Source organism: Panthera tigris, chromosome A3 (assembly GCF_018350195.1).
Source record: "Panthera tigris isolate Pti1 chromosome A3, P.tigris_Pti1_mat1.1, whole genome shotgun sequence".
Taxonomy (NCBI): Eukaryota; Metazoa; Chordata; class Mammalia; order Carnivora; family Felidae; genus Panthera; species Panthera tigris.
In genome coordinates, this window is record NC_056662.1 from 101,913,822 (window position 1) to 101,929,945 (window position 16,124).

Below are 16,124 nucleotides of genomic sequence, written 5' to 3' on the forward strand. Positions count from 1 at the left end.
CGGCCACACAACCGACTGAGCCACCCAGGTGCCCCACATCCTTGACGCTTTTGCCGCTTCTTAATACTTTTCAAAGTGACACTCTTTCCTTCTGTCCGGCTGACCTGACATACCATGCATCCCATAATGTCTGGCCCATCAGAGAAGAAAGAACGGATTCAAATTATTTGGGTCTGACCTTGTTTCACGTCACCACCTCACTGGCAAATATTTATTGGGTTAAAAAAGAAAGACTACTGTGACACTCGTCAGCTCTCTGTGTCATCAGGGGCTTCCAGATAGGCTCAACAGCTTTCAAACCTTAATTCCAAGCACGTTAATATTATAAAACACAGTCAACCAAAATTGAGAAATTCCAGTAGGACAGCACTTCTCATCCTTGCCTGCACACTGAAATAGATTTTCAAATCAGTATATACATTTTTTTAAAGTAGGCTCCGTGCCCAACATGGGGCTTGAATCCATAACCCAGAGATCAAGAGTCACATGCTCTACTGATTGAGCCAGCCAGGTGCCCCTTGGTATATATTTTTTAATACCAAAGTCTGGGTCTCACCCTAAGACATTCTGATTTAATTGCTGTAGGGTGTGGGCTCAGACTTTTTAAAAGCAACATACTTTATGGTAGAAGCCAGCTGGCTTTTTTTTTTCTTTCTTTTTTTCTTTTTTTTTTTTAAAGCTCTATGCCCAACATGGGGTTTGAACCCATGACCTTGAGATCAAGAGTCACATGCTTTACCAACTGAGCCAGCCAGGTGCCCTGCCAACTTGCTTTCTTTCAGGGTTATAAACTTCCTTAGAGAATCTGGTTCTATTTGTGCATATTCTGACTGAAAGCTTTTCACAGCATAAATAAGGTGCTTGCTTGCCCACTGAAGGGAAGTACTGACTGAAATACTTATTTCTTATTCTGATGACTTTATCAACAAAGTCAGTATATTCGAAGGCAAGCACAGATCCTCAGTTCAACCACCAAGGTGAAATGGAGATTGCTGGACATCTGCTTTCTGCTTAACAAACCCTACCTCCTCACCTCTGCACTCCCTTGACTGCCATTTTCTGCCTCCTCAGAATCCTGAGGGTCATCGGCTCACTCATCCACTTCAGCATCTGCACACGTCCCCATACACCGCCACCTGTCCCTCCCCACACTGTTCTCAATACTCCCTCAGCCTTCATGCCCACCACTTCTAGGTGGCCTACTTGGTTGAAGGTAGTCATTCTTTGTGAACTGAGTCAAGCATTTTGAAAGCATTCCTGTTATTGCAATACCTCCACCAATGGCAGTTGTGACAGGATGCAGTGATGGGTGGCAGCAGCAGCGACAGGCAGCAAAGGAAGTTGAGATGATGGTGGCTGCTGTTAAGGCAGCCATTACAGGCTGGGGCAATGGCGGCTGTGGCAATGGGTGGTGGCCATTGTAATGAATGGCCACAGGGTGGCTACCACTGAAGTGAACTGCACTGAGGCAGCTGCTCTTTGCTAGAGAGCTTTCTCTCCACCGAAGTCCACTCTGCCTCTGTATCTGACAAACAGGAAGCAGCAGGGAATTTGAAACTCCAGTCCCCTAAGTGACCCTGAACTAAATGACTGATGGGGGTTAGTGTATAAATACCCCCCACCTCTTGAGTGGGAAGGTATGTTCTCCACTGTTTCCCAGAGTTCCCCAGAGAATTAAGCTGTTGCCCAGTGATAATCTGCTTGATAAGGCAGCCTTGATGTACTGCTTTCCCTTCCTGTTTCACTTCCCTCAGCCTTACCAGGGCTTTCTGGGGTCATCTCCCAATGCCTTGCCTCAAAGTCTATTTCTGGGGGAACCCAACCTAAGATAGTGCATCATGAACCAAGGATTATGATCCAAGCACAGATGGCACATTAACAAAAGCTGACCCTATGCCAAGCCATAAAGTCTCAACATATTTCAAAAGATTGAAACCATATAAAATGTGTTCCCAGCCCAATTGCAATTAGGCAAGATAACTAGAAAAATCCCCATATGCTTAGGAATTTAGAAATACAGTTTTAAATTTCTAAATAAGCTGGGATCAATGAAAAATGCAAAACAGAAAGGCTTGCTTTGTGGGAAATTTAAATACATACATTAGAAGAGAAGAAAGATGAGGTGCCTGGGTGGCTCAGTTGGTTAAGCATCTAACTTCGGCTTAGGTCATGATCTCACCGCTCGTGATTTCGAGCCCCGCATTGGGCTCTGTGCTGACAGCTCAGAGCCTGGAGCCTGCTTCAGATTCTGTGTCTTTCTCTCTCTGTCCCTCCCCCGCTTGTACTCTCTCTCAAAAATAAACATTAAAGAAAAAAAAAGGCTAAAATTCAGTGAGCTAAGCTTCCATTTCAAAAAGGTAGAAAACAGGGGTGCCTGGATGGCTCAGTCAGATAAGTGACTGACTCCTGATTTCAGCTCAGGTCATAATGTCACCATCCATGAGCCCCACATTGGGCTCAGTGCTGAAAGTGCAGAGCCTGCTTGGGATTCTCTCTCTACCCCTCCCTCATTTGCTGTGTGTGTGTGTGTGTGTGTGTGTGTGTGCATGCGTGTGTTCGTGCGCACACACGTACTCTCCCTCTCAGAAAGATAAACTTTAAAAGGTAGAAAACAAAATTAAATCCAAAAAGGTAATTATAAAGAAGATAATTAAATTAAAAACAAATGCACAACACAAAGAACATCGACAAAGCCAAAAGTAAATTCTGTGTAGATTAAAATTGGTAAACTAATCAAGACTGAATAAGTAGAAAACAAAGAGGGTACAAATAACCAATGTCAGAAATGAGAAAGCAGCTTTCACTGCAGATTCTATAGACATTAAAAAGATTATATGAGGTTATTATGAACAACTTTATGGCAGTTTGAAATTTTAGATCATGTGAAAAATTCCTAAACGCAATTCACCACAGGAATAGAAACTATTAAAGTTCCTATGGTAGTTTAAATGTGGGCAAAATTCCTTGCAGCCAAATGCCATCAAGAGGTGGAGTCTCCTACCCCTTTAACCTGGGTTGACCTTGTGACTTGCATTGACCAACAGAAAGTGGTAAAAACGGACTTTGACGGTTCCATTTTTGCTCTCTTGGACCGTTGATACCACCAGATAAGGAAGCTGGTCTAGCCTATTGGGAGAGAGGCCACTTTGAGAGGTTCTACATAGTCTTGACCTGTTTTGTCTGTTCTTATCACAGTTCCTTTAGCTACATGGAGCAGAACCCCACTCAAGCTTACCCAGGCAAAGTGGGGTTGGCTGAATACAAAGAATCTGAGGACTCAATCCACAGCCCAAGAAAACTGGAGCTGCGAACAGAAAGCCAGCAGGACCCAAGCAGCCCTTTTAGGGACCACAGAAGCTAATCACAGTCCTCCCTCTACCTGGGTTTTTCCTGCTTTGGGCTTCCTGGCATCTGTTAGCTCTTGCAACCCCGATGGCAGGACTTCTACCTCAGCTCCCAAGCCAAGTGACAACTTTCTTTGTCTTAACGATCAAATCCTGAGGAGACACTCTAGCTCGTTTTTCCAAGCCAGAGCACAAGACTTAGGCTTCAAATAGTCAGTCCAGTCATCACTGGTCAGTCACTTCTAATTTCCGGGAGTCTGGAGTCACCCACAGGGGGAAGCGACATGTCTGAATGAATCTGGCTGCCGGTCCTGGGCACACCAACTGGGCACCTGGGGTTCTTTCTCCTACATACGTGTCTGTCTGCCTTCTGTCCTTTAGGACATGCCCCTGGTGGGGAGCGTGTAATCAAATAGCTGGGCCCACAGAACACGGACTCCTGAGGAGAAATGCTCAGGAGCTGCAGCAGCCATTGCTGGTCCCTGCCCACATCCACTCAGCATTCTTCTGGGCCCTGAATGCTTACTTGATTCTCCACTACTCTCCGCTCAGGGCTCTTTTGATGGCAGGGCACATGACAACACATGGGGCAGGCAGAGGTGCTAGATGGTCAACACCCATGGCAACAGCCCCAGTGACAGATGGGGAGTTGATGATCTATAGCCCAACTTCCTTGCCCCTTGGATTGAGCCCACTGACCACGGTGGTGACTGGCCTGATAATGCACCTTTTATTGGCTGCCTTCCTGTCTCACCTCCCCATTCCCTTCCAAATGCTTCTGGAATCACACATTCCAAATATACTATCTGCTCTCCGGTTCTCAAGGTTGGACTCTGGAAGAACACAAACGAAGGCAGAAGTCCAGGGCAGCAGACTCTAAGCCACATTCCACAATGCAGCCGTTTTCAATAAGAAAGCCAGTATTTTTAGCCCCATCGCCTAGTGTGCATGTCTATCACGCAACTGGCTCAAAACTCAGAAGGAAAAGAAGTGTGATATTTATTGCCCTCCAAGCCTCAGGTAAACACTCAATAAAGACTTGGTAAATGCTAAAGTGGAAGGGAGAGAGAGCCTTTTCCCATGTCTGTGCAGGAGACAGGAAGTGGCCGTTGGCAGAGCTAACAAGGGAAGAGGAGTCAGCTTAACCCTGGTGAACACGTCCTTCTTTGGCACAGTAAGTGAAGCTGGCGAACAGAGGAGCAGGGTTTCTGCCCAGCCAGCTCTCCAGGGGCCCCTCAGGTGCTGAAGGCAGGAATCAAAGCCCGGTATATAGAGTCTTTATTTATTGTAAGTCCTGCTGTCCAGAGAAGCAAGACCCACATCCAGGGTCCTCATGACTTCACCTGGCCACTCTTCAGGGGTGGGGGCATCAAGTGGCCACTCACGTCTAGTTTTCCTACGGCTCAAAGAGTCCTCAGGAGGCAGGAAGCGGCTGTGCCTATAGAAAAAACACATCAACATCTACTAGCACCTACTATGTGCCCGGCCCTGGGACCACCACCGGGGAGATTTCAGCAGAGGCTGCCCTTGCCAAGTCCACAGTCTGGAGGGGGAAAGTATTAAGTGATGACCATGCCATCTGCCATGTGAACGCGTGAGACACAGTGAATTGTCACTGGGAGCAGGGAAGGCTCCATTTACTATATCTACTGAGCACCTCCTCCGTAACGTTGTTACAGGGCACTGAATGAAGCAGGCACAAATCTCTAACTCGAGGAAGAGACAGACAACAAACAAACAACTAAAAATATGTCAACTGGGTAAGTTCTACGAAGAAAAGTAAATCAGGGTGTGTGGAGGGGGAGGTAGAGGTAGCACTTCTGTCAGCTACATGAACATAAGACGTCCTTATATCATGTTTTCTGAGATGAGACTGGCTACATGTTTGCCACTTTGCAGAGCAGAGAACAGAGACTGGCATCTCGCTGCCCGCAATCAGGTGGGGAAAGCTGCACCTGGGATGCCATTACCCAGAAGGAGGAAGATGGGGAGGAGGAGCAGGTGTGGTGGTAATTATTCTGAGTGCACTGACGAGCTATGACAAGGCTGTAAAGGGGAGAGATGTGACCTAATTGCCATTTTTACAAGTTCCTCTGGCCGCCAGGGGAGAGTAGACTTGGGGGGCGGGGCAGGATGGCCACAGGGAAGACCAGGGAGAGGCTGGCTGCTTATGTAGGGAGGGAACAACTAGCCCTAAGATGGGAAGGTGAGGTCTTTACTGTTCACATGCCCAAACAACTCGGAAAAAAAAAAAAAAAAACAATGCTAACGTATGACAAACATATAGACTAAGAAACTAATGTGAACGGTATGAAATTACTAGATATTCTCTAAGAATTAAAAGTCCTGATAAAGAAGATGTGGTTTATATATACAATGTAATACTACTTGGCAATGAGAAAGAATGAAATCCTGCCATTGGCAGCAACGTGGATGGAACTGGAAGGTATTATGCTGAGTGAAATAAGTCAGTCAGAGAAGGACAGATATCGTATGTTTTCACTCATATGTGGATCTTGAGAAACTGAACAGAAGACCATGGGGGAAGGAGACAAAAAAATAGTTACAGACACAGAGGGAGGGAGGCAAACCACAAGAGACTCTTAAATACAGAGAACAACTGAAGAAGGGTGGGAGTGTGGGGGAGAGGGAAAGTAGGTGATGGGCAATGAGGAGGGCACTTGTTGGGATGAGCACTGGGTGTTGTATGGAAGCCAATTTGACAATAAATTATATTCATTAAAGAAAAAAACAAAAGTCGTGCTAGTGTCGGCTGTTAGGGCCTGAACTTTTCATTTACTGCTGCCTTATCAAAATGAAACAAAACAAAACAAGGACTACAGGGCCTGTCAGAAAGGTATCTCAACGTTTAGCCAAGAACTTCTCTGCAACAGGCAATAGAAATGAAGCAGTGACAAGGCAGTAAGATATAAGCCATGATGGAGGGAGCTCAGAGACCATGGGTGCCTGGGGATGGGGATAGGCCAGCATGGGAGATTTCCAGAGGGAGGTGATATCTAAGTTGGAATAGCAAGTAGCCAGGTGGCCTAGAAGGGCAGTCCAGGCAGAAGGAAACAGTTGGGTAACAGCCTGCCAGCAGGACAGACATGCATGCACTCGAATAACCCATGTTCACTGGGGCTGGAACGCAGGGCTTGAGATGGAAAGTAGGGAGTGGTGGGGCCAGAGTCCACACCATGCAGGGACCTATAAGCTGTTCCAGAAGTGAGATCTGGCCTGGTGGAAATGAAGAGTCATGGAAAAGTTTTTTAAGGGAAGCAGAACATGGTCAGATTTCCTCTGGGACTGCTCTGGAACTATCAGAGAGAATAGATTAAAAGGGATAATACAGAGCCATGGAGGCCCAAATGAGAGGGTGTTAAGAGGGAGGTGGTACAAAATGTGACTTTTGTCTTAGGAGCTCACAGTCCATCCAGTGGGGGGAGACAGTGAACATCTAAAGTAGTGTTTCTCAACTTTGTTTTTTTAAACATTTATTTATTTTTGAGAGAGAGAGAGAGAGAGAGAGAGAGAGAGAGAGAGAGAGAGAGAAAACAGGGAAGGGGCAGAGAGAGAGGGAGATACAGAATCTGAAGCAGGCTCCAGGCTCCAAGCTGTCACCACAGAGCCCGATGCAGGGCTCAAACTCACAAACCGCATGATCATGACCTGAGCTGAAGCTGGATGCGTAACCAACTAAGCCACCCAGGCACCCCTCAACTTTGTTTTTATTACTGCTCCCCATGAGGTCTTTATAGACATTTTTTTAAAAAATTGCAGTCACCCACAAAATTTTAATACCATAGTTATACTGCATATCTGTTTATGTACTATATTCATTAAAGAGAGTAAGACTTACCCCCCTCACCCCCATCCCAGTACAGCTGAGGGGCAGTGAGGAAGGGAACAGAGAGCAGGTAAGGAAGCCTGAGGAAGAACACAAAGAACCCAGCGAGGACCTGGGATTTTGTTCTCAATGTGAATGGGAAGCTATTGAAGAGCTCTAAGCAAACATGTAACGTGATTCATTTTTAGTTCCTCTATGCTCTCTCTGGCCACTGTATGGAGGCAAGTAAGACGAGATTCAGGGGGACCAAGGAAAAGGCTGGAGCAGGGATCCTGGAGGTGAACAGGTCAGGAAAGTGGCTGGACTAAAGCAGGGGCTATGGGAAGGGGCAAGAAATGATCCTGTTCTGGATTCTGGATGCACACAGCGCAGGTCTGTGTGGGGTAGGGTGGGGCTGGGGATAACTCCCAGGTCTTTAGTCAGAGCAACTAGAACTGATAAGCCCCTGCCTCACCTCCACATTCGAGGGTGAGCGTGGTGGCTGCACCTGGTCAGCACACTGCAGGAAGCGGCGCACGTGCTCTGCACAGTTGCCCACTGCTGCCTCATTCTGTCGAAGACACTCCTCAAAGGCCTCAAAAGGCTCAGCACAGGCCTGGCGGATCTGCCGGATGATTGGGCTGTGGAGGTAGGGCATTTCAGGCATTCAGACTTCCATTCCACTGCCCACCTCGCCCCCTGCCTCCCGCCACACATTGTCTCATACTTGCCCACACTCACTGGGAGGATGTGCATTGAGCGATACTCATCTTAAGGTGGTGGCAGTCCCGCTGCCATGACTCAGGCTTGGCCGCCACACACTGGCCATATTGCTCCAGCTCCCGGCCACAGTAGCGAGCAGTGACCTCCAGGGCCGCCTGCCTGTGGAACATAATGGGCTGAGGATAATTCCAGGCAACAGACAAGAAAGGGAGTTCTGGTCTGGGTTGGAGGTGGAAGCAGGAACACTAGGGAGTCTGAAGGATCCTGGGATAGGGTCAGGGAAGTGGAGGGAGAGGTAAGGCATGAGCCCTGGGGAATGTGGAACAGGTTGGAGGGCTTCTGGGAAGATAGTGGAGATCTTTTCCAAAAAAGACCTAATTATTCAAAGGCAAGCCTTGGGATCGTGCAAGAAGGGTCTTGGGAGTCCAGGCATCCCTCAACAGGGCCCTAACTATACTGAATTCTAGGGGAAAAAAACCTGGGAACCCTAAAGGATTTGGGAGTTCCTAAAAAGAGGTTTGTAAGCCCACGTGGTGAGATCTTGGGTCCTGGGGAAGCGTCTCTTGACCAGAGAGTCTTCAAGATTAGGCCTGAGGACAGGGTTACTGGAGGTGAGACTTGAGGCCCTGGGGTAGGTTTGGGGATCCTGGGGTGGGTCTCAGAGTTCTAGAGATGTGGAAGTCCTGGATGAGGATGGGGCTCTGGGACAGCTCTGGAGGGTCCTAGAAGTAAGCTCTTGGGAACAAGATCTAGAAATCCAGAGCGGAATCAGGTCTAAGAAAAAGTCTGCGGGCACTAGGGATGGGCCTGAAAGTCCTCAGTTACTACGAGAAACAGGGGCGGAGCCTAAACGTTCAGAGGGCGGGACCTCCCTCTCTCTTCCACGCGGAGATGGAGCTTGTAATAGACGGCGCTGGGCCCTAAGGATAGGTTCTCCGAGGAACAAAGAGGCCAATCCTTCTTCCCGGAGTGCGGGCCTAGGTTTAGGTCACTGGGGAAGGGAAAGGGCGAAGCGGCCGATCGGAGGTAGGCGTTCCCACTACTCACATCTCGAGGCCGGTGCCGGAGGGAAATCAGTCAGGGAGAAGAGCCCCGCCTTTTCCGGTGCAGGCTGTCATGGCGGCGCCCAGGTCAGCTGTCCCTGCCTCGTTTTTTCCGGTTACAGAACCGGCAAGTTGCCTCGTTCCCTTTAGGACCAACCTGTCATGGCGGCGCCCTGTGTCTCCTTCCGGTCCCGCCTGTATTGGCAGCGCCTGCGCAGCCACCGCGGGCTCCCAGTCTGACTCGGTTGTTGTACCTCTTTCTACTTCCGGATTGCGGGGGCGGTGCCGCAATGCACCGGAAGTAAGGCGTGGCCGCTACTGCGCGAGTTCTTACCCACTGGGATTTGGTGGCGAGTGGTTGCTGCAGTCTATCAGCGTGGCCCCGTTGGTGGCTAGGTTAGGCACGGTGGCTGCGGGCTGCTGGGCGCTGGGAGTCTGTTGCATAGCGCCGCGATGCCACCATCTGTTTTGCGCAAGCGCTCCCTGTCCCCTCGGGGTGCTGGTTCGTGCGCGCGCACGGAGCGGCGGGAAGAGGGGTCGCAAGAGTGGGACCAGCCGGCCTGGACGTCCCACCGGCTGTACCTGGGTTACCCAGACCAGACCCCCTCCTTCTAGGTATAAGCCCAGGAGCCAGGCCGGACTTGATTTAATTTTTTTTTTTTAATTTTTTTTTTAACGTTTATTTTTTGAGATAGAGACAGAGCATGAACGGGGGAGGGTCAGAGAGAGGGAGACACAGAATCCGAAACAGGCTCCAGGCTCTGAGCTGTCAGCACAGAGCCCGATGCGGGGCTCGAACTCACGGACCGCGAGATCATGACCTGAGCCGAAGTCGGACGCTTAACAGACTGAGCCACCCAGGCGCCCCGGGACTTGATTTTAATAATGTCTTCACGTGATTATGGGCATGCGTAATTCTTTTTTTAAAATTTTTTTAAATTTTTTAATGTTTATTTTTGAGAGAGAGTGTGAACAGGGGAGGGGCAGAGAGAGACACACACACACAGAATCCAAAGCAGGTTCCAGGCTCTGAGCTGTCAGCACAGAGCCCGATGCGGGGCTCAAACACACGAACTGTGAGATCATGACCTGAGCTGAAGTCGGTCGCTTAACCGACAGAGCCACCCAGGCAACCCTTCTTTCTTTTTTAATTTTTTTTTTTTTTTTTTTTTTAATGCGCAATTCTTTCTGATTTCTCCTGGCAGGGTATTGTTTCCACCTCCTGTCCTGTCCTCCAGTGTGAGGCCTGATGGTATGTTTCCCCACCTGTGAGGTTGGGCGCAAGTATCCCTTGGGCAGAGACTAAGCATCAGCCCAGCAGTCTAATATGTAGGGGTCTTCCCAGACTCTGGCCAAAATGAACATAAAATGCACTTCATCTTGGTGTTTGAGGAGCAAGAGCTACTTGTGAGCAAGTGACAATTACTTGGAGTATTGTGTACTTGCTCATCGGTAAAGTAGGGATGATGATATTGACATCTTTTACATAGAGCATAGTGCATGTGAACAGTTTAGGGCACAGCCTGGACCCTCAGGAGTTCTGGATAAGTGAGAGCTGTTGGAGGAGGCTATTACGGTTTTGCTGCTCTTGGTTGGCCCTTGGTATAAGATTGTGCCACTGGCCATCTGAACCTGCCTCAGGTGACAGGGACAGGTTTGGAGCCATGGGCACGGGAGGAAAGCTTTTCACCCAAAGCCCTCCTTCTTACTTGCAAAAACTTCCAAGTGTATTTCTGGTAGGAGAGAAGGGGAGGAAACCCCATAAATGACAATATTTTGGCTTCAAATGTGGACTGAATCCTCATGTTTCACATTTAAGTGAAATCTTAACCTGTCCCTTGCCACTTCTCGAGTCTAATCTCGAAGTCTGGGTAATGTGCTTCCTCAAGGGGAGGGGTTCAAAGATCTGGGTTCACAAGTGGAGAAGATGAAGACCCCAGCAAGAGATCCATTCTGGGGAGTGTGACACCTATGCCCCCAAGCTTCTAGGCTGATTTTGGCCTATAGCACAAGAGTGTAACTAAATTTCTCTCTAGGGATCAAATGTCAGGCAGACCTAAGTGACGATGGGGTTTGGCGTGAAGCAGACCTGGGTTTGAATCAGAGATCTTGGACAGAATCTTTCTGCTCTCTGGGTTTCAGTTTCCTCCAGAACAGCTGCTTCAGGATGCCCTTGTGAGCAGAAACCGAAGTGACATCTGCAGAGCAGATGGTTTGGAGCACTTTGTACTTTCCCTTTCTAGCCTTATCAGAATTTGTTAGTATTGTAATTGTTTTCTTATTTTCTGCCTGCTTTAAGACCCTGGAACTTTACAAGGGAAGGGGCCTTGTATCTATCTTATGGTCACCACTGGATTTCCTCCCACCCACCCACCCATAGCATGGGGTCTGGCAGAGTAGTGGAATGAATGAAACCATATGCTCACAGGATTGCGTGAGGATAAGATGAGACCCAGTCATTGACTCGAATGATACTTATTAAGTGCTGCTTTATGTGCCAGGAACTGTTTTAGCTGTTGGGGAAACAGCAGCGACTAAAATAGACAAAAATTTATACTGTTAAAAAAGGAATGGGGCGCCTGGGTGGCTCAGTCGGTTAAGTGTCTGACTCTTGATTTCAGCTCAGGTCATGATCTCACAGTTCGTGAGTTCAAGCCCTGCATTACGCTTTACACTGACAGTATAGAGCCTGCTTAGGATTCTCTCTCTCCCTCTCTCTTTGCCCCTTCCCTGCTTGCTTGCTCTCTCTCAAAAAAAACTAAACTAAAAAAAAGGGGGGGTATATGGTGTGATGTTTTGATATACGTAGGCATTGTGAAATGATTACTGCAGTCAAGCTGATTAACATATCCATCAGCTCCTGTAGTTACCATTTCTTAAGTGTGATGAGGACATTTGCGATCTGATCTCTTAGCAGATTTCAAGTGAGGTCTCCAGAACTTGACTCATCTTACAACTGAGTTTATACCCTTTGACCAACATCTCCCCATTTCCCCCACGCCCCAGGCCTGGCAGTTACGATTCTGTTTCCATGAGTTCAGCTGTTTCAAGTTCCACATGTAAGTGAGATCATGTGGTGTTTGTCTTTCTGTGTATGTCACTGAGGATATAGTCCTCCAGATAGGGCATGTCAGATTTGATGAGAGGCAGGGAGTGTGATGGGTGGGTACCGGATGCTGGATGGGAGCGTGCACTTGTTGAATGTGACTGACTTGGAAGGAGTTGTTCAGTGCTTTGATCCCTGGCCAGAGTAAGAGCCACCACTAATGGCAGCACAGAAACAACTTTGACCAGATGATCTGTGAGCTGGCAACAAAGTGAGTCCTGACTCTTGATCCCCCGAGGGGCCCACGTGGCAGGAAGGGATGGTGCCTGAGTATGTCAGTGATTTCCTAATGGAGTTATGAGAAGAGCACTGTAATTAGGAGAGGGTCTCCTGGACTTCTGAGAGCTCCTTCTGTCCCCTCAGGTGGCTTTACTGCCACCTTCATCTTCTGGGCTTTTCTATTTTGCCTTTTCTAGAAGCTCTCCCTCTTGATCTTAAGTTTATAGGACATGATGGGTGGGAGGCAGATCCTGACAAGCCCAATACATGTGAAATCTCCAGGCTGAGGACGGCAGTGAGCAGTCACATTCTTCCAGCCACATTACATCTTTTCTCACTAGTCAGGTGGCTAGTGACGTAGAGCTTCAGGACCACTCCTCCTCTGGAAATAGTGGCACAGGTAATTGTTAGAGGAAACCATATACTCTGAATTGGGGTTGGGGGGGGTGTCTCCTGGCCTCTTTTCTCCATATTTTTAAAAATAATTTCAGGGTTTTTTTTTAAGGTCTATTTATTTATTTTGAGAGAGAGAGCAGGGGAGGGGCAGAGAGAGAAAGAAAGAGTCCCAGGCAGGCTCCTCACTGTCAGCGCAGACCCTGATGAAAACTGAGACCGTGACCTGCGCTGAAATCAAGAGTCAGACGCTTAACCGGCTGAGCCACCCAGGTGCCACTTAAGCTCCTTAGTTTAAAAAAAAACAAAAACAAAAAAAAAGACGGGGAGAAAAAGGAATGCTTTCCTTGAAGCTTAACTTTCACTTCACCAGTGTCTCCTGGATCCCATGTCTCCCAGTTTTTTTCTTCCAGAGCCCAAAGCCTTAGGATTCCTGGGAACTGCAATGAATCCCATCCCTGCCTCTTGCTTCTGGATTCCAGCCATTTGTCACTTCTATGCAGTGGCCAGTGAGGCTTGGAAGAGGGTCCACTTGTTGGGTCCTGCTGTGCTCCACACAGGCCTGTATTAAGGGTGTTGGGTGAGGGAGGGTTTGGGAAGAGGTGAAAGTCATGGCTCTGTCCTAGAGAAACTGACAAGCACTAGCTTAACAACCTAGGTGATGATGGGTGTGCTGCAGAACAGAGGGTGTGGTGCCCTCGTGGTGAGGTCTGCTGGGCTCTGTTCTGCCTCCTGGGGACTGGTCTTAGGCAAGACCTTGACCGCTCACTCAGGGCAATTCTTTCCTCCTCCCCTGGGCTGCTGCCTGGTGCTGGGGTTCCCAGTGGGCCTGGCCACCTCCTCAGCACTGCCTGTGCCTTCCTCATCCACTGCAGATTCATGGGGTTTGAGGCATAGGAGATACAGATTCAGAAGCTGCAGCTGATGAATGGGTCCCAGTGACGATCTCTTCCAGGTCCTCCAGAGCTGTGGGCCACAGGCTGAAAGGGAGGTGTGCAGAAACCCATCCTAGATTAGAGAACATTGCCTTCACTTTCTTGGCTTTGCCTTCAAGAAGTGGTATTTGAGGGGTGCCTGGGTGGCTCTCTGTTGAGCATCTGACTCTTGATTTCAGCTCAGGTCATGATCGCAGGATCATTGGATCAAGTCCTACATCAGGCCCTGTGCTGAGTGAGGAACCTGTTTGGGATTCTCTCTTCTCTCCCTTAAAAAAAAAAAAAAAAAAAAAAAAAAAAAGTGGTATTTGATGTTTCAAGTAAGACCCTACACCACTTGGGAAGGAAAAGGAAGCATGGAAAGGGTTAATTAAGTGGTTTGGTTCCCTTGCAGCCAGTCTGGGCTTCCTCACCAATCTCTGTCCACATGGAGGCACCCTGGGAAATTGCACACTTAGAACTCATGCTATCTAACCTGTGCTCCCTAGGGAGCTGAGCCTCAGCAGGATTAGATTCCTGAGGTTGCTATAACAAACTACCACAAACCTGGTGGATTAAAACAACGGAAATGCATTTTCACGTTCAGGAAGCCGGAAGTCCAAAATCAAGGTGCTGGCTGGCAGTTGATTTCCTGCTGGAGGCCCTGAAGAATCTGTTTTATGCCTGTCTCTCAGCTTCTGGTGGTCGCAGGCAGTCCTTGGAGTTCCTTGGCTAGTAGATGCATTATTCCCATCTCTGCCTCCACTCGCATCACCTGGGTGTCTCTGTCCTCTCCTCTTGGGACACCAAGGCCAAAAACCCAGGGGGCACTTTAACCTACATCCCTTTGCCACAGGCTGCCCTCTGTATCATTGTCAGTAATTAATACTTGCAGTTTTGTCAAAAGACTTACCGAGACTGATCGGAGGCCGAGGGCAGTGTGGACAGCCTGTGGGAATGTGTGAAGCACTCCGGCCCGTACCAGCTCTTCCATCAGTGCGGTGGTCTCTTCCCCAGTCCTGTACTGCCTTACCCACACCACAGGGCTGGGCTGGGGCACCTGGTGGGTCCCACATGGGTACTGCTCCCACTGACACTGTCCTCATTGTAACATTTTCCCAACAGGAACGCTTCTTACCATCAAAAGATGTACTACACATACTTGAAACCTCTTTTTTATAAATAGATCTTGTAGTACCTGTTACAACCACTTGGGTGTATGGCATGTCCATTAAATAAAACTCAGGTTACTTTCAAAGACCACAGCAGGGCAATTCATTTTTGTTATATCAACATTCTTGACAGAGACAAATAATTTACTTCATCTTGTGTATAGCTCTTTGATTAAAAATGCACTTTTGGGGGGGGCACCTGGGTGGCTGTTAAGTGTCTTGACTCGGCTCAGATCATGACCTCACCGTTCGTGGGTTCAAGCCCCACTCGGGCTCTGCGCTGACAATGTGGAACCTGCTTGGGATTCTCTCTCCCTCTCTCTGCCCCTCCCCAACTCATGCTTTCTCTCTCTCTCAAAATGAATGAACTTTTTAACTAAATATTAATCTTGAAAAAAAAAAGACGTTTTATAACAACATTCCATTCATATGTGTATCTTGTCTATACCTGTATCCTTTCACTGCATATAGTGATTTGTGTTGTACCAACCCAACATTCCAAGAGATACAGAATATATCACCCAATCCTCTGGCACAAAAAAAAAAAAAAAGAGAGAATCTTGATCTGAACCTCACATCTTACACAAAAACTCAAAATGGATAAATGGATCATAGATTTAAATGTAAAGCATAAAACTGTAAAATGTTTAGAAGGTAACATAGGAGAACATCTTTAGGGTTGAAGAGTTCTTAGGACACCAAAAAGCATGATCCACCAAAACCCAAAAGCAAATGAAGAACTGTGCTCCATATCATGGAATGCTGAGCGGCAGTAAGAAGGAATAAACTACATGCAACAACTTGAATGGATCTCAGGGGAATTGCATTGACTGTTAACAGCCAATTTCAAAAGGTTCCATACTGTGCGATTCCATTTATGCAATATATTTTTTTCTGATATTCTTGAAATGACTAAATTCTAGAGATGGAGAACAGATTAGTGGTGGCCAGGGGTTAAAGATGGGGGATGGAGGTAGGTAGTTATAAAGTAAAAGCCTGAAGGAGCCTTGTGATAGAATAGTTGTGTGTCTTGATTATGTTGGTGGTTACACCAATCTACACATGAATAAAACAGAACAAAACTGTATACACAGATACAAATGAATGCATGTAAAACTGGTGAAATATGTCTCAGCTCTATGAATTGCCCCAATGTCAATTTTAGTGATGAATCTAAAAAGTTTAGCTGGGATACTAACAGTAGGTGGAAGTATCAGCCAGTAGGTACAATGTATTTTTCCTTATTTTTTTCCAACAGTCTCATGAAGCAAAGCCAGGATATCCTTTGAATGGATATTCTTCTCAGTCTAGCACGATCTGTCTTACAGTTAGTAATAAACACCTAAAGCCAGACTCAAGAAAGAATTATTAGTGAAGTTTAACA

General features: G+C 47.5%; 2 protein-coding genes and 1 non-coding gene across 4 annotated transcripts; 1 reads left to right on the forward strand and 2 right to left on the reverse strand.

Moving 5' to 3' along the window:
* Positions 1-684: 684 nt before the first annotated feature.
* Positions 685-757, reverse strand: TRNAK-CUU. The gene has a single exon. It is a non-coding gene; the product is annotated as a tRNA-Lys (tRNA).
* Positions 758-4,612: 3,855 nt separating this feature from the next.
* CHCHD5 (coiled-coil-helix-coiled-coil-helix domain containing 5) lies at positions 4,613-9,150 on the reverse strand. Of its 2 annotated transcripts, XM_042981993.1 has the most exons (4): positions 8,941-9,150; positions 7,912-8,052; positions 7,646-7,811; positions 4,613-4,782 (listed from the first exon to the last, which is right to left on the reverse strand). In XM_042981993.1, coding segments are annotated over exons 1-4 (333 nt in total). In that variant the 5' UTR covers positions 8,943-9,150; the 3' UTR covers positions 4,613-4,758. The 2 variants fall into 2 exon arrangements, with proteins under 2 accessions (XP_042837927.1, XP_015393103.1); XM_015537617.2 differs by lacking the exon at positions 8,941-9,150 and having other exon boundaries at positions 7,912-8,063.
* Positions 9,010-13,667, forward strand: LOC122237114. Its single transcript, XM_042979843.1, has 3 exons — positions 9,010-9,551; positions 11,943-11,995; positions 13,054-13,667. Exons 1-3 carry the CDS (start codon positions 9,010-9,012, stop codon positions 13,080-13,082), a joined length of 624 nt encoding a protein of 207 aa, XP_042835777.1. The 3' UTR covers positions 13,083-13,667.
* Positions 13,668-16,124: the final 2,457 nt, after the last annotated feature.